The following is a 20,576-nucleotide window of genomic DNA, read 5'->3' as shown; positions in this document are numbered from 1 at the left end:
AATCTAGATTACCAAAACCAAAAAAAAATACTTTTAATCTTTTATTCAATAGCCAAATTAAGAAAAAACAGGTATTAATTTATCATTTACGTTTGATGTTCTAATCCAAACCTATACTGGATAATAATCTCAAATATTGCATTAATTTTTTTAAAAACATCATATATATTGGTTTTATGATTTTGGCTTACTTATAAATGGAAAAATTAAAATATATATACTTTTTAAAAAAAAATCTTTAATCTATCCAAATGATAATTTATGTGATTTATCAAATTTTATAGTTTCCTATGAGAAATAAAGATTTGTTATTTATTAAACTTCTTGTATAAATCCATTTCAAATATTTGAATAATAAAACAAATTTAAGAAAAAAAGAAAAATAAAAAATGGGAAAAAAAAGAAGTCCAAAAAAAGGTTCTGTAGTGGAAATAAATCCGAAAGGAGGGGGCCATAAGGTTTCTGTTGTCGAGTCGAAATCCAATCCAATCGAAATCGAATCGAATCGGAATTGAGTCGAGTCGAGTCGAGTCATCTCCGCCATTATCGTCTTCTCCTCCTATCTCTCTCTCTCTCTTCGCCACCTCTCTTCAATTTCTCAGATCCTCCGATCCGGCGGCGTTACTTTTCCCACACTTCTCTCCATTTTTTTTTTTTTTTTTTTTTTTNATTTTTCCTCGCTGAGAAGCTAAGGTAAGACGAAAATAGCTCTTAAAGCAGCTCTTATTCTCGTCTTGATTGTTTTTTTTTGCCAGATTCGTTAATCATTTCCTTGCGATTTTGCATGATCTGTTGAGTAGTGTTCTTGTTTTGATTCAATTCCGATTCAAATGCTGCTTATAAACCAATCCATGCCATGAATTTTGTTACAGGAAAAAAAAAATTCTTCGATACGCGTTGATGGATCTGGTATATATAGCTACGGATTAGGATTGGCTCTCTGTAATCTATTTCGTTGACCAGAGCTCGAACGAGGTTGAATTGGGGTTTTTGTATTGTGTATGCCTCCGGATCGTTGTATATCGTCTGTTTCGTCCGCGGAACTCAAGAGCAGAGAGGTTATTAGCTTACGGATATGCAGAAGAGTGGTGTTAACCGGAATCCTTCTTTAAGAGTAGCTATTCCTCCTCAGGCACAACAGTCCCTCAGACGCTTAGGTTTTTGCTCTCAGATAGCTACCGGTGGATCTCAGCAGTCTTCTCCTGTAGTGTTTCCTGAGAAGAGAAGCAAGAAGGTGAAGACGTCTTCCCGACGTGGTGGTGAGGTTACTAGTGATCCACAACAGGTGAAACCAAAACCTGATGAGCATCGGATTGATATTGTTGGTGGGGATGAGAAATCGGATTTGTTAGGTAGTCTTGTTTATGCTGGGAAGCTTGTATTGGATAAGAGAAAATCTGCAACTGGGAAAGATGCTACTGAGGTACAACAACCATCTGCCACGGATACCTCTAATAAAAAAGCAGTTGATGCAAAGCTTACACGCAGGGCCTTGGTTTGGGGTTCTGACATGCTACAGCTTGACGACGTTGTCTCTGTAGGTTTCTTCTTTCTCTTGAAATTTAATTGGCCTGCAATGAACTGAATAAGTCTGTGTATTGAATGAACTGAGTCAAGAAACTTATCTATGTTTTGTTTAATTTTGTTTAGGTGACATACAATGTTGGTCTTAGACATTTCACTGTGCATGCTTACCCAATTGGAAAAGGTTCTTGTGGTCTTTCTTGCTTCGCGAAACCTAAGAGAAGCCGCAAGGATTTCCGCTTCGTTGCACCTACGGTAGAAGAAGCAGTTCAATGGGTGGCCAGTTTTGGAGATCAACAATGTTTTATCAACTGTTTGCCACATCCTTTAGTCTCAAAGAAACAGGCTTCGTCTGAGTTATTTTCGGTCCCAATTGATACCCCTCCTGAGTTGGTCTTCAGGTGTAAGAGTGCACCTAAAATGCTTGTCATATTAAACCCTAGGTCAGGGCATGGACGATCTATCAAAGTTTTCCACAATATAGTGGAACCAATTTTTAAGGTACTATTTCCAACATCACATAACTTTCCACTTTTACGTACTAATAGAACTTAGGTTTTATATGAAATTGTCTACATATTCTTCTATACTCTGGAGAACATTTCCAATTATCCAATCCCAATTTGCATTTTTCATAAATAATTATGTTTTTCTTACCTTGGGTGTAATATTGTAAACTCTCACAGCTGGCCGGGATTAAGTTGGAGGTAGTCAAGACAACTAAAGCAGGTCATGCGAGAGAGTTGGCTTCCACTGTCGACATTAACTTGTGCTCAGACGGTTGGTACCACTGCTTCTAATATGCATATTTTTTTCTTACGTATTTACTGTTACTTATGAGATCTTAATGATTCTTCTAGGTATAATTTGTGTTGGAGGCGATGGAATCATCAATGAGGTGAGATAATCAGCCTTCCTAAACCATTCTCACTTTTTTTTTTTTGCCCATTTTCTTTAGGAGTTAACTTTACGAAGTGATGTTCCTGTTATACCATACTTCATGTTTCTTATCTGCTCTACTACATTTCCTTGGTGCCTGGATGTACTTCTGAACCAATTTTTGTATTGAAATGGGACTTTATTGGCTTCTTTCAGTGTGCTCTGACCGCTTTGCAAGCATGCTGAATCAATTTAAGAGTTTAGTAACTCTTATCCTCCAGAGCGAGGACTTTGGGATGCATCTTATAGGGAAATGCTTGCTTTGAGCTGAAATACATGAGAACTTTCACTATTAAACTTTTGATTTATGTAGAACTCTTTAGGTAGACTAAGATGCATGCAAATTACAGCTTTTGATGCTAACATCTCCTAGTTTCTAATTACTTGGAATGAACTCTCATCTCATGGCCTGCCTTCTTTCAATGTTTCAGGTTCTTAATGGTCTCCTTACTCGAAGCAATCAGAAAGAAGGAGTTTCTATCCCAATTGGAATAGTACCTGCTGGTTCTGATAACTCGTTAGTTTGGACTGTCCTTGGTGTAAGAGATCCTATTTCTGCAGCACTCTCTATTGTGAAGGTACTCCTACCTAAAATCCTATTGGTCCCTGCTTTGTTTTATCCGGCCACCAACATTAACTAGTGCTTTTTCAGCTTAAACGATTTTTTTCTTTTCTTTTTTGGTGGGCTTAGGGTGGCCTAACAGCTACTGATGTTTTTGCTGTTGAATGGATTCATACCGGTATTATACACTTCGGAATGACGGTATCCTACTATGGTTTTGTTAGCGATGGTAAGTGAAAATACATTTGTGCTTTTTTCTTGCATGAGTTTCCAATGATAAACAGTTTCTCAAGTGTAGTTAGTTTTGATTCTGTATACCTAGCTTCTTTGTTATATTCCTGTGTCTGCAACTGTTTAGATCTTTCATGCATTGTAGAGGAGAAATATTATAAACCTTCCTTACTGTACTTTAAGTTTACTTTTTAATATTTTACTTGATTTCATAGCATATTGCAGAATATGCACTCTTCTGATGATGAGATAGAAGCTGAAAATCGTTTAGTTATTCAAACATATTTTGGATGAAATAAAATACATTGAACTTGTGCAAAAGGCTGGAAAAGTTTCTCCATTCCTATAACAGTTCCGATGTGTGTTTGATGTATTAGTTTGAGCTATGGATGCTGTCTCGTGTTTGACTATCAGGATTATTGTTGTGAAGTATTTACTTTGCACATATCAGTACCTTCATGAATACTGCATAATGTTTGTGGCATTCAGTTGCCATGACTAAGTTCATGGTTTTAAATTGTGCTTGTCATTATCTATTTGCAGTTTTGGAACTCTCTGAAAAATACCAAAAACGGTTTGGTCCTTTGCGTTACTTTGTTGCTGGATTCCTCAAGTTCATGTGTTTGCCGAAGTATAGCTATGAAGTGGAATATCTTCCGGCACAAAAAGAGGATGCAGAAGGCAAAATTCGACTTGAAAAGGAAGCTGTGGATATGCAAGATCTCTACACGGATGTAATGAGGAGATCAAGCAGAGAAGGATTTCCTAGAGCCTCCAGTTTATCAAGTATTGACTCCATAATGACCCCAAGCGTAGGTGAAGTAGACACGGGTAGCAGCACACATGCCAGCACCGAGCCATCTGAATATGTCCGTGGAATAGATCCTAAAATGAAACGCATGTCCTCTGGAAGAAAAGATGTTTCAGCGGAGCCAGAGGTTATTCATCCTCCATCACAGTCAACAACCCCTAACTGGCCAAGGACAAGGTCAAAGTCAAGAATGGATAAAGGATGGATGGGGTTAACATCCGTGCAGGATCCTCCAACTCGATGTTCATGGGGGAATACCGGTGGTCATGACAGGGAAGATATTTCATCTACTGTGTCTGATCCGGGTCCGATCTGGGATGCGGGACCTAAATGGGACAGTGAACCGTCTGCTTGGGATGTAGAAAACTCAATCGAGCTTCCTGGTCCTCCTGAGGATATAGAGACAGGACTGAGGAGGCAGACCATGACACCAAGATTTGAAGATAAATGGGTTTCTAGGAAGGGGCATTTCCTCGGCATCATGGTCTGTAACCATGCTTGTCGGACTGTGCAGAGTTCTCAGGTCGTGGCTCCCAATTCAGAACATGACGATGGTACAATGGACATGATCTTGGTTCATGGGTGTGGAAGACTGAGGTTGCTGAGGTTTTTTATACTTCTACAGACAGGTCGACATCTTTCTCTTCCATATGTCGAGTGTGTAAAGGTAGTTGTTTTTCTCTAAAGGGTCTCCTTCTCTTGCGAATTTTCTTTCTTATTTTATTTTTTTTGAAACTCGGGATGTGCTAGGAAATGCTAATCATAGGATTAAACTCAATGCTGTCATATGTATTATATAGTCTAGAGTAGAGTGTAGTTGATCAAATGCATGACATTGCAGGTGAAGTCGGTGAAGGTGAAGGCAGGAAAAAACACACATGACAGTTGTGGTATAGACGGAGAGCTGTTTGCATTGCATGGAGAAGTGAAATCGACTATGCTACCGGAGCAATGCAGACTGATCGGTAATGCTCCTGGACGACATTCATAGTTATTAATGTCATCAATTTGTGAGGATGGAGAGGGAGAAAGAGAGAGTTTGGATGTTTATATATATGTCTGGAATTCGTTTAATTGTTTTTTGTCTTGGTCGGCGTCAAGTTTACGGTACGTATCTATGCCATAAGAGAAGTAACATGAGAGTGTATACAATCAAATCCTTTGTGCCATAAGTTCCCTATAAAACCCCAAACCCTTTGTATATTCTTTTACCCCTTTTTGTGTGTTTTGAATTATATATGTACTGTGTATGTGTTTCCTACAACGATTTGTGTGTTTCCATTTCTTTCTTCTCTTCCGCTTGAAGCTAGAGTACGTAGATGAATTGTTGAAACTGCAACCCTTGAGATGTATTGTCTCTATACACTGTTTTTGGTTGTGAATCATGCAGCAAGACGTTACTGTTGTTGCTCGGTGATCTGAAAAATATAAGACAGTAAAAATTTATAACTCTTAAAAACAACGGTAAATAAAGTTATATATCAGAGGGGGGCTGGTGTGGTTCCTAAGGCGACGAAATCTTTTGGACTAGGTTAACTCGGGTGAAGTATCTAAACTTGTCTAGAAGTGATCTCTCATTTGAGGACATCTGTAATGTTATACCACTTGTACGGTACGTAGATGATAAAAGAGTATTTTTTTATAGAAAAGATAATTAAAACTGCAAACAGATTCTTTCTGTCTGACTTGGAACTCTAAAAGCATCACACTTGCATTTAAGTAGATAGAAGCCGCACGTTCCTCATCCAGTGAAAGTGAAAGGACAAACACACGTCTCTTGATGTGTCTTCTTCTCCCTTTCCTTTTCACTTCTTATTAGTGAATGATTCATTCACCTTATCCTTTATAATTTCCTAAAAAAAAACCTTAATTATCCATTTCATTCACACTTTTTTTTTTGTCTGCATGTATCATTTCATTCACACGTTTCTTGATTTGTTTCATTCCGAAAGAAAAGAAAAAAAAAATCATATTCATATTTCAAATTGAATCTAGATAAGTAGTAGTAAATGTATATTTTAGCATATCATTCTTTCTAGTAACAGAACAGTAACGTAAAAACGTACTCCCTCCATTTCAAAATATAAGATGTTTTAAGTAAAACACGCAAATTAAGAAATTTTTACTTTTAACAAGTTCAACCAATCAGAAACAATACTGCATAATATAAAATACTAAACTAATCTAAAAGTTGCATAGAAATTTGAAAACAGCCTATGAAACAAAAAACTTTTCTAAAACATCTTATATTTTGAAACGGAGAGAGTATTATTTAACATAACTAAGCCGTTATGGTTTCACAATTGTATATCCAACGACTTCTATAAGGTCAATTATAAAATTCCAACCCGAATAACCCGAGTATCGACCGACCCCAACCGAATAAACCCGACCTGGTTAACCTGAATATGGCGTATGCCCGGGACTATAAATAATGAACCGAGACTGAAAAAGAAAAAAGCGAATCAGTTAACAGTTGTCACTTGCCCAATCTTCGAACACGATTTTGGATTTTCTAATCTGAGACTGAGATGAGTAGCAGCACCACCATGACTTTGTCACCGGCGATCGCTGCCGCCGTTAGTCCTCCGTCCTCTCACGACTATCTCTCCTCTTCCGCCACTATAGCTACCACCACCACACCCACCCCCATCTCTCTCAAATCTTGCATCCTCGCACCTCTCTCGCTCATTACTCCCCAGTCTCGAATCACACGCTCAACCTCAAGAAAAACTCCTCGAATCACGATTCGATGCGGTGTCGCTACAAAATCCGCTGATTCGGTGAACTTAGACGCGTCATCATCGGAGGAAGATATCGAAGCGGCGGAGGCGAAGGCGAAGATAGGATCTAGGGTTAGAGTAACGGCTCCGTTGAAGGTTTATCATGTGAATCGAGTACCAGAGGTTGATTTGGAAGGTATGGAAGGTAAACTCAAAGATTACGTCTCTGTTTGGAAAGGGAAACGAGTCTCAGCTAATCTTCCCTATAAGGTTGAGTTCTTTATAGAGATTGAAGGTCGTGGTCCTGTTAAATTTGTCTCTCACCTTAAAGATGACGAGTTCGAGTTCATGGATCAGTGATTGAAACGATCAGGCATAGATTATTTTTTTCTCCTTTCTCAGTGTTTGTTTTTTGTTGTGTTTACTGGAGATCTGGGAATGGAGAAGGATTTGTATGTAGTGATGTGTATACCCTTTAGCAAATCATATACATAAGGTTTCTTCACTCTACATTTGGCTTTTAATCTTTGTTGTTATTGGTTTCTTACTGTTATATAGATAGGGAGAAATGAAAGAGTTGGGTCTTGATGTGGATGCTTTGATTCATAACGGTAAATTTAGGCTGTGTGGTTGTTGTTTCAAACTATTTCATATCAAGATCAAGGTCCAACTTTGGTAGTGACTAGTCAGACTAGATTTGGGGGTTTGCAATTAACTCTAGCATCAGTGAAGTATATTGATCATACTGGTAAGCGTGAGTTTGGGATTAAAGATCACACTAAGTATGAGTTAGCACTTGTGCGTTGTGACTAACATCGTTGAAAGTATTCTCTTCTTCGGAGGTCCCGTCCACGAGACCAGTGGAAGGGATTTTACATATCGTGGCATGTACTTGCATTGATCTTAAGGTATATAAATCTGTGTTGTCTCTGTTTGGTTTTAGGTGTTTTATGAGCTATAAGAAAATGTTTGGTCAGGATTGAAATGTAAACTGTTATCATTTCTCTCTTGGTCTTTTATAGTGTTAGTATCAGAGATATACTTGTGTGGTTGTGGTGCTGGTTATGATCTTTATGCTGCTTCGTATTATGGACCTGTGATAGCATATGTTCTAGTGAGATAGAGGAGAATGCAATCTAGTTCTTGTATATTGAGCAAGTCGTGTTTGATCATAGGAGATGATCGACCTATTGATTGTTAAGTCTTTGGAAACCCCGTGGATTTCTTCAAGCTTTCTTTGTTGCTACTTGCTAGTGATAGAGTAAGCTGACATGCTGTAAAGGACCGTGCTCAATATTAAGTTATTGTGGATCCTGTTGGTAACCATCGTTTTAACTTTTAACAAAAGCAGTTGTAAGTTTTGGTCGCGGTTAAAAAACAGTAAGAGATGTCAACTTAGGTAAAATGATAGTATGATCCCCTTGGTTATAACAAGAGGTTTGAATAGTAAATTCAGTTAAAAAAAAAAAGATAAACACTACAAATAGAAACAAAAACACAACTAGATGAATTTTTTCCTATAAAGAAAAGAATGATTGACAAATAAAGTACCTTGACTTTTTTTTTTTTTTGGGCAACAAAGTACTTTGACTTTATCTTGGGATATATCATGCTTACTGGACTTAAAGGAAGTAGTTTGGTAATTTGTACTTGTGTCGCATTCGTTCGTGAGTCAGATTCTTGGCCCATAGATATCTCATAAACAAAGACTCTTGGTTTTCAAGACTCTCGTCTTGTTCAACGTGGGACCACCCTTTCCAGGGACCTTTGGCGCACGTACGGAATCTAACCACTGCATTCGTTCTATCGCAACGTCTGCGGCAATGGTTCTCAAGGCGGCTGACTATGTGGCAGTGGTCGGTCACCCTCTACTTCGAGTGGCATCACTTTGTGGAGCAACTCTTTATCTTCAGGACTTGTTGTCCCCTATGTTTACCATGTAACCTTTTTGGTTCTAAATCAAGCTTTAATGCTTGTTTGTTGTATGTTTTAAATTTATTACTTGTAGTTTATTGTATCCTCCTGTGTAAGTTTATTGGTGTATTTGGCTCCCTTTCGAAGGAACCTTGTAAACCTTTAATCTAATATAATGGAGTGTTTGAGGGAAAAAAAAAGATATCTCATAAACAAAGATATCTTAGGTTGAGACTTGAGACTAGCATAGTCAAATATAAGATGTCGTAAGGTAAAACAAAGTTCATCACAGATATCACGAGTTTTGTCACACTCTTCTCGGAGGCAGAAGAAAAAAAACTTAAAGAATATGTTCTGATTCCGTGAAAAGTATTAAACCGGTTTTCTTGACTCTAACGTACTACTAACACGTCCATATGTATATCACGTCTTCCAACGTTCAAGGTTTATAAGATTGTTGTAGTATTAAAAATCGGAGTGGATGGAGATTCGAGCTTCAAAAATTAAAATATGAATATAAAATAATTGGATTACAAAACTCAGATTTAGTGACAGCACATCTAGGCCAAGGCCAGGCCAGACCATGGTGGCAATGATTGATTTAGCTTTTTAATTAGCGACTGAGTGCATTGTGCACTTATAAAAAGCAAGCAGCCAAACATTTATACAATAAGAGGGACACATAATAGTAATTTAAACTTTAAAAGTCAAAACGCTTATGCCCGTAATTGTAGGTTTCTATTTCAAATTTTTGGCTGTCATCTTATCTTGTAAATGATCTGTAATTTTGTCTTTTAAAAGTTGTTACAAAACTTTATTATACCGAATGTTTATTTAATTAACATCTATCCATATAGTTGTTTACTTGATGTTACGTAATTGATCTCTACCACCTAATGAATTTCGTCCTCAACTCAAAAATAAAAACGTGATTTATTTATATAAGTCGATATAATGTGAAATGTCAATTCTACTTAAATATCATTGCAACCATAAATCAAGATTTTTACATATCCAAAAAAAAAAAAAAAAAACTAATAAATCAAGATCTATTAATAATCAGAAGAGATTACTACTAGTATAGTTCTAGACGTTTTTGGTTTTCCATTACTATTATAAAAAAATCATATTTTTGAAAAAATATAAATTAAAATCGTGTAACTTAACTCATTTATTGACTAAATAAAGGTTTTCCTATAATGGTAGAAACAAATGGGTTTCTTTTGTTTTTAGAGATTGAGTTTCGTGTACTTTGTATGGGATATCTCATGGCCCCCATGATACAATTAGGTAGTCCGTTAATGTCAAGCCAAACCTTTCACCATTATTTGTTGTCTATCCAACGTTGCTCTATCTAAGTAATGTCACTGTTTTTTCATTATGAAAGTTATAATGTTTGTTTGCTATTGGATCTCTTAAGTCTTCACGTTTATCCTTACACTACGTTATTATTACAAATATTTTAGATACTTTGGAAATAAAACCTAGTAGTAGATTGAATTACGTAGACCGATAAGTTATGAATTATGATCATTGTAACGAGTTTTTTTTTCCTATGTTTAGACATGAGATCGACAAAACGAAATATAACTAATTTACATAAATTTTACAACTTTTTTCGACAGGGGTCCATGATAATAAATTATTTAACATGTATAAGCAATAATCACATAATAATGATTACATCGCCATTTCCATTATAGCACCGACAGTAGTTTCGTAATATTCAATTCTACCAGTATAAAATAATAAGGTCAAAAACTTTTCTTGAGGATTAATTTGCTAACCGGGAATTCAGTTGCAATGTCACCCCTTTTTTTAAGTCCTTTATTGATTAATAACTATTTTTGGACATGCACAAGTACAGTTGTGTTCCTACAATCAGAATACATATACTATACTTATTTTCAACTGAATAAATATAGAAACCAGCAGGCAGCAGAACGAAACCTGATATGAACCAAACACCATTCGTGTCATGAGAGACATCGAGAATCAAAGACAAGGGAGTTCACATTTATAAAAAAAGTTACAATAGCTATATGAGATGTGTGTAATACTCCGAATTTTGAAAAATATGATGTGTGCATATAAAAAGACTACATTATTAAGATTTGTTTGATTACATAGTCTATGTCACTAAAGTCATTTTGATTTGTTGAGTTTTTTTTTTTAAATAACATTGTAGTTAACTTTTTTTTATTGGTGCAAATAACATTGTAGTTAACTATGGCTCTGATTGGAAGCACCCAAACGACTCGTTTGCAAACGAGTCGCTACAATGACTACCAATCAACAAGTTTTTTGGAGAAGACGGTTGGATATCAAGGTCGGAGAAAACAATTGAAGATGGTGGTTAGAACCTATTTTTGGTGGTTACAAACACTAATCTTAACCAATGACAAAAACTAACGTTTGACATTATAGAGAGGTTGCACATTTTTTTTTTTTTTTTAAAGAAAAATGTAGCATAGTTTTTTATTTCTTTATTCACTATTCAAATCATAATCTTGATTTAATATATGTTGCTATTCTTTTCAATGTTTTTTAAGAAAAGGTTAGTAAGCCAAAAATAAAGAAAATTTTGTAAATCAAGATTATGATTTGGATAATAACACACTGTTTCTTTAATGAAGATTATGATTGTGTTACTATCATATTATGAAGATTTTAAAAATATACATTTGATAATTTTGTTAATATCACATTTGATCGTTTAGTTAATATCATTTAAATATATTGATATTTTCTATTATGAAGTAGATAATAATTTATCATTTCATTTATTTTTTCATTTTTAACTAAATTGATTTTTTTTTTTTAATATATTTATACTATTCAACCGCTATAATGTAACCAATCAAGCTAAACACTCAACCGCTTTCTTTTACTCTACCCTCTTTTTCATCCGCTAATTTAAACTACTTTCTTTTTAACTACCTATTTTACAACCGCTATAAAAGTTTTAACCGCATCTTTTAAATGTGGTCACCAATTGGAGCATATGTTTATGACTTAAGTGAAATTTCCTTTACTACAATGATTTTCAAAAACAAATATATCATTTATCCTACTTAAGTTAAGTATGAATACATTCTAAAAGCAATTTACAAAAGATAAAAAGGTAAAAAGTGCATAGTGATGTATAAACTAGTTTACAGTTCTTATAATGCATATTGTTTTAGCAAGAAATTTAGAAGATTATTTTTTACACGTAGAAGCAGCAAGCAAAATACAATTTGGTTGAAATGGATGGTGTGTGACAAAAAAAAAATAATAATAATGGTAAGTTAAATAATTTGTTTCTTTTATTATCTAAAGACAAAAATTAAATTATTTGTGTTCTTTGTAGTAAATGTAATTAATGTAAATGTTGTATGTATGTACTTGAAAGATGTATGGAAAGCCAAAACAAAATTAAATTTGTTTTTTGGAATTTGAAATAGAGAGAGGGAGAAGAGAAACCAAAAACCCAAAGATTAAAAAAAAGATCTCTCTTTTTTTCTCTCTCTCTCTCTCTCTCTCTCTGCGCCTCCTTCTCTCTTCTTCTCTCTCTCTTCTTCCTTTGTGTGCTCAGCTCTCTGTCATTCTCTCTCTCCTTCCTTTTGTACTTCGCCATTGAAGAGAAAAGAGAAATCACTTTCAACCTAACCTTCTTCCTTAGATTTTTTCTTCTATTGTAAGTGAGGACACAACACAAACAACGACGTTTCAAAGTAAGGATTTTTTTTTTTTTTTTCACGAGAAATAAAAACTTCTCCTTTCTCATTTTTTTTCAAACCCTGTTCCATTTCACAGACTTCCCCAAATTTGTTTTTAAAATTTTTCCATTGAGAAGAGTGAGATTGGCGTTTCTGGAAGATAAAGTTAAGCCCTTCTTTTGCTGGGTACGGTTTCGTTTCCTCGTCTGTCTTCTCCTTTCTTTCCCAGTATTGATTTCTGGGTTTTTTTTTTTTAATGTTTTTTCCCGTTTGTGATTTCAGATTTGGGGTCACCGGTTGATAAAGCGGAGATCTTGAGGACTGCTTTTTTTTTTGGATTTTTGTTTTGTTCCTGTGGGTATGGTTGATGAGAGTGTAATTTGAATGTGCTCCATTGCAAAGGTTTCGTTTCCACCATGACCACCAAGCGAGCCTACAAGCTTCGTATCCTTTTTTTTTATTTTTTCTCCTCACCAGGATTCTATTTTTAGGGTTTGTTCTGGTATTCAAGTGCCGTGCTTGATCTGCTGCTTTTATCTGATTCACGAGATCTGTTTTACATCTTCTTTTTTTTTTTGTGAAGTTTGCATTTTTCCCCCGTGGAGTAATTTAAGACCTTTTGGAGGAGACTTGTCTGTTTGAATTTATGACTTAACCATCATCAAAGTCAAGTTTGAGTTTTTGACTAGGGTCTTTTTTATTATCTGGTACTATTGCTTTAGCCTTGACTTTGTGTTGATACACAGAGGAATTTGTGGCACATTCTGCTGCTGTCAATTGTCTTAAGATCGGAAGGAAATCGTCTAGGGTTCTGGTTACAGGTGGGGAAGATCAGAAGGTCAATCTCTGGGCTATTGGTAAGCCCAATCCCATTCTGGTCAGTTCTCCTGTCTACTGCTTTGCCTTGCTGCATTATGTATTTGGTTATAAGTTAGTAGAGTGGTCTAGGAGGTTCTCTCTCTTTCTGAGTGTTTCTTTACTATCAGCATTTCATTTATATCGTCTATTGTGGATGTTTGTTGTCAGAGCTTGTATGGGCACTCGAGTGGAATTGATTCAGTGACGTTTGATGCTTCGGAGGGCTTAGTTGCAGCAGGAGCTGCTAGTGGTACTATCAAACTTTGGGATTTAGAAGAGGCAAAGAGTAAGTTTTCTAGTTCTAAAAACCCCTCCTCATTTGACTTGATTTGACTTGTACTATGGAGTATTACTTATGCATTCTTTAACTTGCTATGATGAGTAGTTGTCAGGACTCTCACTGGTCATCGGTCCAATTGCATCTCAGTGGATTTTCATCCTTTTGGTGAGTTTTTTGCGTCTGGCTCGCTAGACACAAACCTTAAGATATGGGATATAAGAAAAAAGGGTTGCATCCATACTTACAAGGGTCACACTCGAGGAGTCAATGTACTCAGATTCACCCCAGATGGTCGCTGGGTTGTATCTGGAGGAGAGGACAACATTGTGAAGGTTGGTGGCTGCTTTCGTGTCTGTACTCATTTTTCATTTCTGGATATTAGATTTTATCTTGTCTACTGTTGAGGGAAACACTGCTTAGTTGACATGATTAGTTAGGGGATTTGCCTTTGGGAGAATTTGGAGCAGTGAAACTGCACTTTTGGAAATAGACTATGAACTGGCTTCCGAGAGTTGGTACTTGGTACTTGGTAGTCCTTTCTGAAAGGAATAAGCTTGATTCTATTTAGTGTTACCTCTCTGCACTTGAACTGAATATGCTATAGGAGAGTTTTTAGGACGCACTATTCTTTTGCTAAAAACATTCATAGACCACCTGACCAATTATTCGGATGCTTCATCTTTCTTGGTTATTGTTTCTTTTCCTCTCTCAGCCCGCACTGTATTGTTAGGTTGAAAAGCAATGTATCGGAAACCTCTTCTTCTCTTTTTTTGTCTTTCTGTGTGTTAATGGATCTGATATGCAGCTTGTCTTTACCAGGTGTGGGATTTAACAGCTGGAAAGTTGTTGACCGAGTTTAAGAGTCACGAAGGGCAAATTCAAAGTCTAGATTTTCATCCTCATGAATTTCTACTGGCAACAGGTTTGTATTACTGTTAAAATTTTCTTACACCGAGGCTCTCTACTTTTTGGACGACATACATGATACCAACACAAATAGAAACTTATAGTCTAGGCTAAGTGTGACTAATCACAAATGTATGTTGCGGTGCTAAGCTAAGCTCAACCAATTGTATAGTTACCTGTGTCATGGCGTCGCCTTCTTTTTTACGTAATTAAAACTCTTGTGGCCATCTTATCTTTTTAGCTTTTTGATTTGTGGTCTGGGAGAACATATGCATCTAAAGTATTTTTCATTTCTTTTTATGTTATAGAGGGTGTGTGTAACATAGATACTTTTAGAATGGTGCTATATGTTGAGTTGATAATAACAATAGAATTCCAACGTTTTCATCTTGTTGCCTTCTGGTCCCCCTACATGATTTTAATATTGGCTCCTTTTCCCTCTCTTTGGCAACGTTCACCAAAATATTACATAGAATATGTACAATTAGTATGATTACAATTATTTAGAACATTCTGCTTTTGCCTGTGCTACAGGTTCAGCTGATAGGACTGTAAAATTCTGGGATCTGGAAACATTTGAGCTGATTGGTTCTGGTGGACCTGAGGTACTGCATTTTTTATGCTAAGTCGAATTGGTGACATTTTTTTTTCACTGTACTTTAATATTCTCTTTTTCCCTAGACTGCCGGGGTCCGTTGCCTGAGCTTTAATCCAGATGGAAAAACTGTGCTTTGTGGATTGCAAGAAAGTCTTAAGGTGAATTCTTTTATACTTTGAATTGCAGTATATAGGTTTTTAGATTAGATGTATGCCATGTGAATCGAACAAATCATCTTTTGAGGATTCTTTCTTATGTTTACTCCTTTACTTTCAAAAAATACACATGCCTACTCTTCTTACCTCATTCCTTTAGTTTAATCTTGTGCAAATCATAGATTTTCTCGTGGGAGCCAATTAGATGTCATGATGGAGTAGATGTTGGATGGTCAAGATTGTCAGATATGAATGTTCACGAGGGAAAGCTTCTTGGTTGCTCGTACAATCAAAGTTGTGTAGGCGTGTGGGTTGTAGATCTCTCGGTATTCCTTATCTCCCTACATATCATTATCTTGTTTGTTTAATTGTAGCTGGTTTTAATCTTTACAAACCCACTCATTTTTGGATGCATTCTCAGCGTACTGAGCCATGTATGGCTGGGGACACTGCACAATCAAATGGTCATCCAGAGAAAAGATCTTGCTCAGGAAGAGATCCAGTAATTCTCAATGATAATAACTCAAAGACTATTCTCGGGAAGCTGTCCGTTTCCCAGAACGTTGATCCTTTATTGAAGGAAACAAAGTCTCTCGGAAGACTATCTGTTTCACAGAACTCTGATTCTTCGACAAAAGAAACCAAGTCCACTGGAAGATCATCAATATCCCAAAATTCAGATTCTTCGATGAAGGAATCAAAGCCTCTGGGAAGGTTGTCAGTTTCTCAAAACTCAGATTTTTCGAAAGAGCCAAGGACGTTGTCATGTATGCTTACTTCTACTATTTTTCTCTTCTCTTCTTACTTGGATCTCAGGACTGATTGAATGATGTGCTATTTCTTGTTTTGTCTGCTGTTTGAAGCCACAGGAAGTTTACCAAGCACTCCTCATAGGGTCAATTCGACCAATGTGTCAAAAGCCACTTCGGGTGTTTCAACAGCTGTCTCTAATGCTGCAACATCAAGGAGGAATTTTACAAAAGCTAACCCAAAGGCGAATCCTGTAAATAAGGCAGCGGATTTTGCTCCGGTGATTGTCCCAAGAGCAGACCCTAGAATAGAGCAGGCTACTGAATCCAGAGCAGAACTTGACATAATTGCAAGAACCATGCCTTATTCGTTGCAGGCAGCTGATTCTCGAAGGTCACCTAGCAGCAGAAATAACACTGATCTGCCAAATGCTTCGGTTCTTGAAATGTCTGAGTCTCAGCTAGTTGAACCAAATCATATACTAGATGGAGGGACACTTCCTGGTGGAAAAGGTGGCATGCGGGGTGCAACTGAGCGAAGCATTAATGATTTTAGATACAAGAGATATGGAAGGAGTAATTCAAGGTCACGCATGGGGTCACCTCCACGAAACCAGGATGAAAACTGTATGTATTTCTTCTTTTTAATATTTACCTGTTTGAGTGCTGATGGCAGTCTCACTTGATAGTCTTAGTGTCTTACACTACTTTGGCCCCTAAAATGTGGTGTATAGGGTTAATATTTATGAGGTTACTCCAGTGAAACATGCAAATAGTGTAAAGAATCCTGTGTTTAAGAAAATAGGTTGCTTTTAAGTGCAGCACATCACTTGTTTAGTTGGCCCTTGTAAGATTTCTGTAGCTACGTTGAGTTTGATAGATGATCTTCTCAGTTCTAAGTTTTAGTCTTTGTTTCAGATGACTTGGTAAGCCACAAATCAAATAGAGACCCAAGTCCCACTGAAAGTCAGAAAGGAGGTAAATTTTTCATCCCAGCTTTCATCTTTTCCTTTGCAAATGGATTGGTTCTCATTCATGTGTCTTACCATATCAGGAAGATTCCAGTCACTCGTCATAAACAGGGAGAGAAGGGGAAGATTTTCAAACTTTGAGGGTCCTGTTTCGAACTTTTCAAGTGGAAATGTGCCTGTTCCAAACATCCGCCCTTCAAATATGGTATAATAGCCTTAAATCTTTTCAGCTTGAGATCTTGATGGAATAACACACTGACCGCAAATTGCAACAATAGAGGGAAATTGGAATAAGAGTTATGAAAAAGGAATTTCAAATCCTTCAGAATATCTTCATAGACATGATTTATTGTGATTAGTAATTTCCAACTACTCATCTAGTCATGATTTGACTACTATTCCTCTGAGATCCAGAGATAATAGATATTGTATTTTCTTTCGTATAGTTCAAGCAAAGAGGGAACCATATGCCAGTTGAACAAGGGGTCGATTCTCCTTCTGAAGATAATATCGTTGAAGACATAATGGGAAAGCACGATCAATTTGTCAGCTCTATGCAGTCTCGTTTGGCTAAATTACAGGTAACATGAAACTAGTCAAGGTGTGACAATGTTGTTGGCTTGGCCCTATTAAGACTAGTAGCGTTGATACTTATCAGATTTTTTCATATACTTAGGCATATCTACGACCGCTTAGCATTCTTAGAATTACTATTTGCATGTTTTAGCTAGAAGTAAAAAGCTGGACATGGTTTTCCTGTTCTTGACAAATCAGGGAGCTTACTTGAAAATTTTGGTTCTCGCTTGAAAATCAGGGAGATTCTTAAAATGTAGGGATTTGAAAGACGCTTAGTTTATTTTATTCTAAATTGTTTCACCAAATTTGCAGGTAGTTCGTAGATATTGGGAAAGGAATGATGTAAAAAACTCGATAGGTTCGATAGAGAAGATGGCTGATAATGCTGTAAGTATCTTCTATTTGTATCAATAGCAAAATATATGAAATAGATTATCCGCTCATGCAGTTCTTCTTATTCATTGATAACAGGTTACGGCGGATGTACTGAGTATAATAACCGAGAGAAATGAGACTTTGACGCTGGATAATTGTACCTCCCTTCTTCCCCTCTTAACAGCTCTTCTAGGGAGCGACATGGATCAGTAAGCATTCTCTTTTTTAGAAAACTCTGGCAGAGTCATCCTGCTAAACTTATCATGTCTCACTGGATGCAATGAGATATATACTGAATGGGCTCGATCTTTATGGTCATAGATACAGTACATTAGATTATGGAATCTTTGATTTGTTCTCACAATTTTTTTGCTGCACCATATCGTATATATAGGCATTTGAGTGTTTCCCTGGATTTGCTGCTTAAGCTGGTCAGATTGTATGGGTCACCAATTTACTCATCACTGTCAGCTCCAGCATCTGTTGGTGTAGATATCGAGGCTGAACAAAGGTTGGCTTATTTTCAAACATATGTGCTTATTAAGCCATCATGTTCATGTATCATAATTTTGATAGCCTGCTCTCTTCAAACTCATCAACACATGTTTATTTGCTATGTAGGATCGAGCGCTACAGTCGTTGCTTTGTAGAACTAGAGAAAGTTAAAGCATGCCTTCCCTCTCTAGCAAGGTACGCATCTGTAATAAAGATTCCGTAGTTTTCATTAATTGTGTAAAAATCGATATTGGCTCACATGTATATGTGATGGACTTTGTGTAGAAGAGGAGGTTTGGTGGCCAAGTCTGTGCTTGAACTCAACCTAGCATTTCAGGAAGTATCGTCATAATCACTCTGAGTCTTACTCTTACAACCCTGAACAAAAATGGAAAGCAAAGCTTGTCTTCCTCGTGGAAGAAGCCGCATCATCCCAAGTCCCAACCCTCTGCTTTTTGATGTGGATTTGGTTCCAAAGGGAGTCTAACAAAAACTAAAAGCTGATACCTTACTAAGTAAAACCAAAAGAGTTTGGGAGGCTAAAAAATCCTCCCAAGTTAGGTGCTTCTGGTCACTAATCTTTGTCTGCAGTGTTCTAACTTTGGTGTGTAGAGAAAGAAAAAGAGAGAGAGCCGTTTGGGCTGTGTATTGTTCTTATATGAATACTGCTTGGGTTTCTGCTCTTCTGAAAGAGAGACATACATGGTCAGTGTTCTCTCAACACAGGAATATAAGTTTTATCGGTTTCTTGGATTTCATGTCGATCTTCAATCCTATGTTCTATATATTAATTATGAGCCAACAAGAGCAAAAAGGAATCAATACTAGTTACATCTTCAAGATTTAACTTTGTGTACAAAAAGCACTAAGGTCACTCATCTCCTCAGTATGTTGTTCTAAGTCTGAATTTATCTCCATAGAAATTAACAGGTGAAGTGAGGTGGTAGTAACTTTTGTCTTCTCATACTAAAATACTTCAGAAAAATGTTTCAACAATTTTATACTAATATTACAGTTTTTTTTTTTACATTCAACCTTTGTTTTAGTATTTTAAAATAGATTTACTCAACTACCATAAATGCAATCTGTTACGATTGATACATTGAGGTAGGTGATAGAGGCCAAATCAAATGTACTGCCATTACATTTAAAGAAGAAAAGCTTGTCGAAAGTAAAGACATAATAAAACAAAAGATAACAAGAAAAAAAAAAAAAAAGAGAGAGATAAACTCCAAGCACTGCAATAACCCAACAGGCTAGAGATTTCTTGAGAAAACGAAATTGCCAAAACCATGCAACGGAACTTGTCATCAACTACCTAAAAAAAAAAAAAAACCTACCTAATAAAACAAAATATAGAATTTATAGTACCCTCTATCTTTTTACTTTTTGTGAAATAATTGATAACAAAAAAAAAAAAAAAAAAAGGAAAATGTGAAATTGACAGTGAAGTAGCGTCATCAACCCATGACTCTGTGTTCTGTGCGCTACGTAGCGTAGAGAGAGACAACGACCAAACACAAAACAGGGGCTTTTGCTGTACCAACAACTTACTCTTCTTCACCTTCTACGAACCTTCTTTTCCCCCAATACCAACACCAAACTGTTCAGTTTCGTTTGTCTCTTTTGTCTCTTTTTGTAGTTTTTAGATTCTCTCCCCGATTTGCTTCCACTATCGCATTATTGACAAATAACAAACAATACAGTGTACTTTTAACCAAAAAAAATGTATATGTACTTTTTTAATTTAGGGGTACTCAAAATCAAATGGTGATGAATATGTAAACTCGTATCTTTTATAAACTAGTGTTAGTCCCTTAATCAGTTATATATCTGTGTGTATATGAAGCCTAGTATATTGTATTACTTGTTTAAGGATGAAGTTTGAACATGGTGCATCTATATATGGGATCTACGGCTAGCATAGTCTATAATGGTTGCATATATAACGTTGTACGTAGTGGACTATTTCATATCTAAAAGCATTTATAGTGTAATGGTCTATTTCAAACTTTACCAAGCATTATATATGGGTTCCATCCTTTGTGCGTTTTGTATCGCTAAGAAAAATTTGACTGAAAACAAAACTTAAACAGTTGGTGGACTAGTAACAAACTATTCAACTTCACATGTTTACCAAAAAAGAAAACAAAAACAAACTATTCAAATCGCCGCATTACGTCTCATTTTTTCCAACTGCCCTCATCT

General features: G+C 36.2%; 3 protein-coding genes across 3 annotated transcripts; all 3 read left to right on the top strand.

The window, feature by feature from the left end:
• Positions 437-5,356, top strand: LOC104770709 (sphingoid long-chain bases kinase 1-like). The gene is made up of 9 exons (XM_010495165.2): positions 437-693; positions 873-1,537; positions 1,651-2,025; positions 2,211-2,304; positions 2,385-2,422; positions 2,895-3,041; positions 3,155-3,254; positions 3,800-4,734; positions 4,909-5,356. The coding sequence occupies exons 2-9, from the start codon at positions 1,076-1,078 to the stop codon at positions 5,056-5,058; spliced, it is 2,301 nt and encodes a 766-aa protein (XP_010493467.1). The 5' UTR covers positions 437-693; positions 873-1,075; the 3' UTR covers positions 5,059-5,356.
• Positions 6,520-7,310, top strand: LOC104770708 (ferredoxin-thioredoxin reductase, variable chain, chloroplastic-like). The gene has a single exon (XM_010495164.2). It carries the CDS (start codon positions 6,599-6,601, stop codon positions 7,148-7,150), a length of 552 nt encoding a protein of 183 aa, XP_010493466.1. The 5' UTR covers positions 6,520-6,598; the 3' UTR covers positions 7,151-7,310.
• LOC104770707 (katanin p80 WD40 repeat-containing subunit B1 homolog) lies at positions 12,256-19,139 on the top strand. Its single transcript, XM_010495163.2, has 20 exons — positions 12,256-12,420; positions 12,503-12,591; positions 12,688-12,849; positions 13,152-13,282; positions 13,432-13,549; positions 13,649-13,875; positions 14,363-14,465; positions 14,984-15,054; positions 15,131-15,205; positions 15,385-15,528; positions 15,624-15,969; positions 16,066-16,578; positions 16,870-16,929; positions 17,006-17,127; positions 17,369-17,503; positions 17,811-17,885; positions 17,970-18,082; positions 18,268-18,384; positions 18,495-18,563; positions 18,654-19,139. Exons 3-20 carry the CDS (start codon positions 12,822-12,824, stop codon positions 18,718-18,720), a joined length of 2,514 nt encoding a protein of 837 aa, XP_010493465.1. The 5' UTR covers positions 12,256-12,420; positions 12,503-12,591; positions 12,688-12,821; the 3' UTR covers positions 18,721-19,139.

This window comes from Camelina sativa, chromosome 20, assembly GCF_000633955.1.
Source record: "Camelina sativa cultivar DH55 chromosome 20, Cs, whole genome shotgun sequence".
NCBI lineage: Eukaryota > Viridiplantae > Streptophyta > Magnoliopsida > Brassicales > Brassicaceae > Camelina > Camelina sativa.
The sequence above is the reverse complement of the archived record's forward strand: the minus strand, read 5'-3'. Positions and strand labels throughout refer to the sequence as shown.